The sequence below is a fragment of the Trichinella spiralis genome (genome assembly GCF_000181795.1).
Source record: "Trichinella spiralis strain ISS 195 chromosome Unknown Scfld6062, whole genome shotgun sequence".
NCBI classification, from domain to species: domain Eukaryota; kingdom Metazoa; phylum Nematoda; class Enoplea; order Trichinellida; family Trichinellidae; genus Trichinella; species Trichinella spiralis.
This window is the reverse complement of record NW_003533001.1, coordinates 1-1,312: the sequence shown is the minus strand read 5'-3', so window position 1 is coordinate 1,312 and position 1,312 is coordinate 1. Positions and strand designations below refer to the sequence as shown.

At 37.2% G+C, this 1,312-nt stretch overlaps 1 protein-coding gene across 1 annotated transcript; it reads left to right on the top strand.

Annotated features, from left to right (window-relative positions):
- Positions 1-325: 325 nt before the first annotated feature.
- On the top strand, positions 326-1,105 carry Tsp_14722 (protein quaking-B; the record flags this gene model as incomplete). Its single annotated transcript, XM_003366393.1, has 1 exon — positions 326-1,105. A coding segment is annotated over one exon (780 nt), but the record flags the coding sequence as incomplete, so codon positions are not given.
- Between the last annotated feature and the right edge of the window lie 207 nt (positions 1,106-1,312).

The window sequence follows — 1,312 nt, the reverse complement described above, 5'->3', positions numbered from 1 at the left end:
ACGAGCATAGTCATCAACAGGCTCCATGGGTCTCTTCATAGTTGAACAGCTGATAATTAATGTTGAAGAACACATTCTGCTTCATCATGTGAACAAGTTGCTTGCATTGCCAATGATTCAGCACATTATTCAGATTCCGACGCCTGAACCAAGTGGACAAATTAAGAAAGGGTTCGCAGAAACATGCTATTCAACTGCAGGTTTGCCGTATAATATGACAGGCAGAATAATTGGCCCGCGTGGTTGCACTGTGAAAGCTATTCAACTATTATGTGGATGTGGCATCGAGCTGAATTTCATAAAATATAATTTACTGCTAATCCAGATATTCGTTGAACCAGATTACGAGAGCATTGTGAAGTTCAAAATTTGGAAAGCATTTCAGTTCATTTATTGTTTGCTTCGCATGGATCCTTCAGGAAAAGATATGGTGCGAGCAATTCAATCTGATGATTTCAAATTCTATGAAAGCCAGGTTGAAATCATCATAAAATTCTTTATCATTCAGCAGCATTGTCATTCTGATATAAATGATGTAAGTGCTGTTTCAAGTAACTATTACTCAGTGGGTAAACGATTTTCAGTGGAAATGCTTAAAGTATTGGAAAAGCAAATGCTGACCAGTCACATGAACAACTTGCTAGCATTGCCAATGTTCCATGATATTTTCAGCATTCCATCACCAGCAGCGAGTGGTAGAGTTACAAATGGATATGCTAAGAAGATCTATTCACTTCTCGACTTTCCATTTAATATTGCAGGCAGAATAATTGGTCCTCGTGGTTTAACTGTGAAAGTGATTCAAACAGTTTGTGGATGCCGCATCCGACTGCGTTGGAAAGAAGTCAATGCGCTACAAATCGAAGTATTCGTCGAGCGTGATTTTGAAAGTATTGTGAAATTCAAGCTTTGGAGAGCATTTGAATGCATTCATTGCTTGCTAAAATCGTTTTATTCTGACGAAGACATGGTGAATGCAGTTCAATTAAAAGATTTGAAATTCTATGCAACTCGAGCTGAAATGTTGAAGGTTCATTTTCCCGTTAATTTATGTGGCGCAGAATTGTTGAATGCTCCATTAAATGAGAAGAAATCATTCATCACTGTAAGTATAGTAGATATGTTTGAAAAACTTGAAGAAAATATTTTGCTTTATCACATGAAGAAATTTGCTAACATTGAGACCGCTGCAGAACTTTCTTCATCTTTCCGCCCCCCTGTACAAAATTGGAGGAAAAATGAAAAAGCACTTTGCTACGAAGAATTAATTCATTCTTTTGCGCTAACCCAATTTGATAGTTTGCCAAAAGAA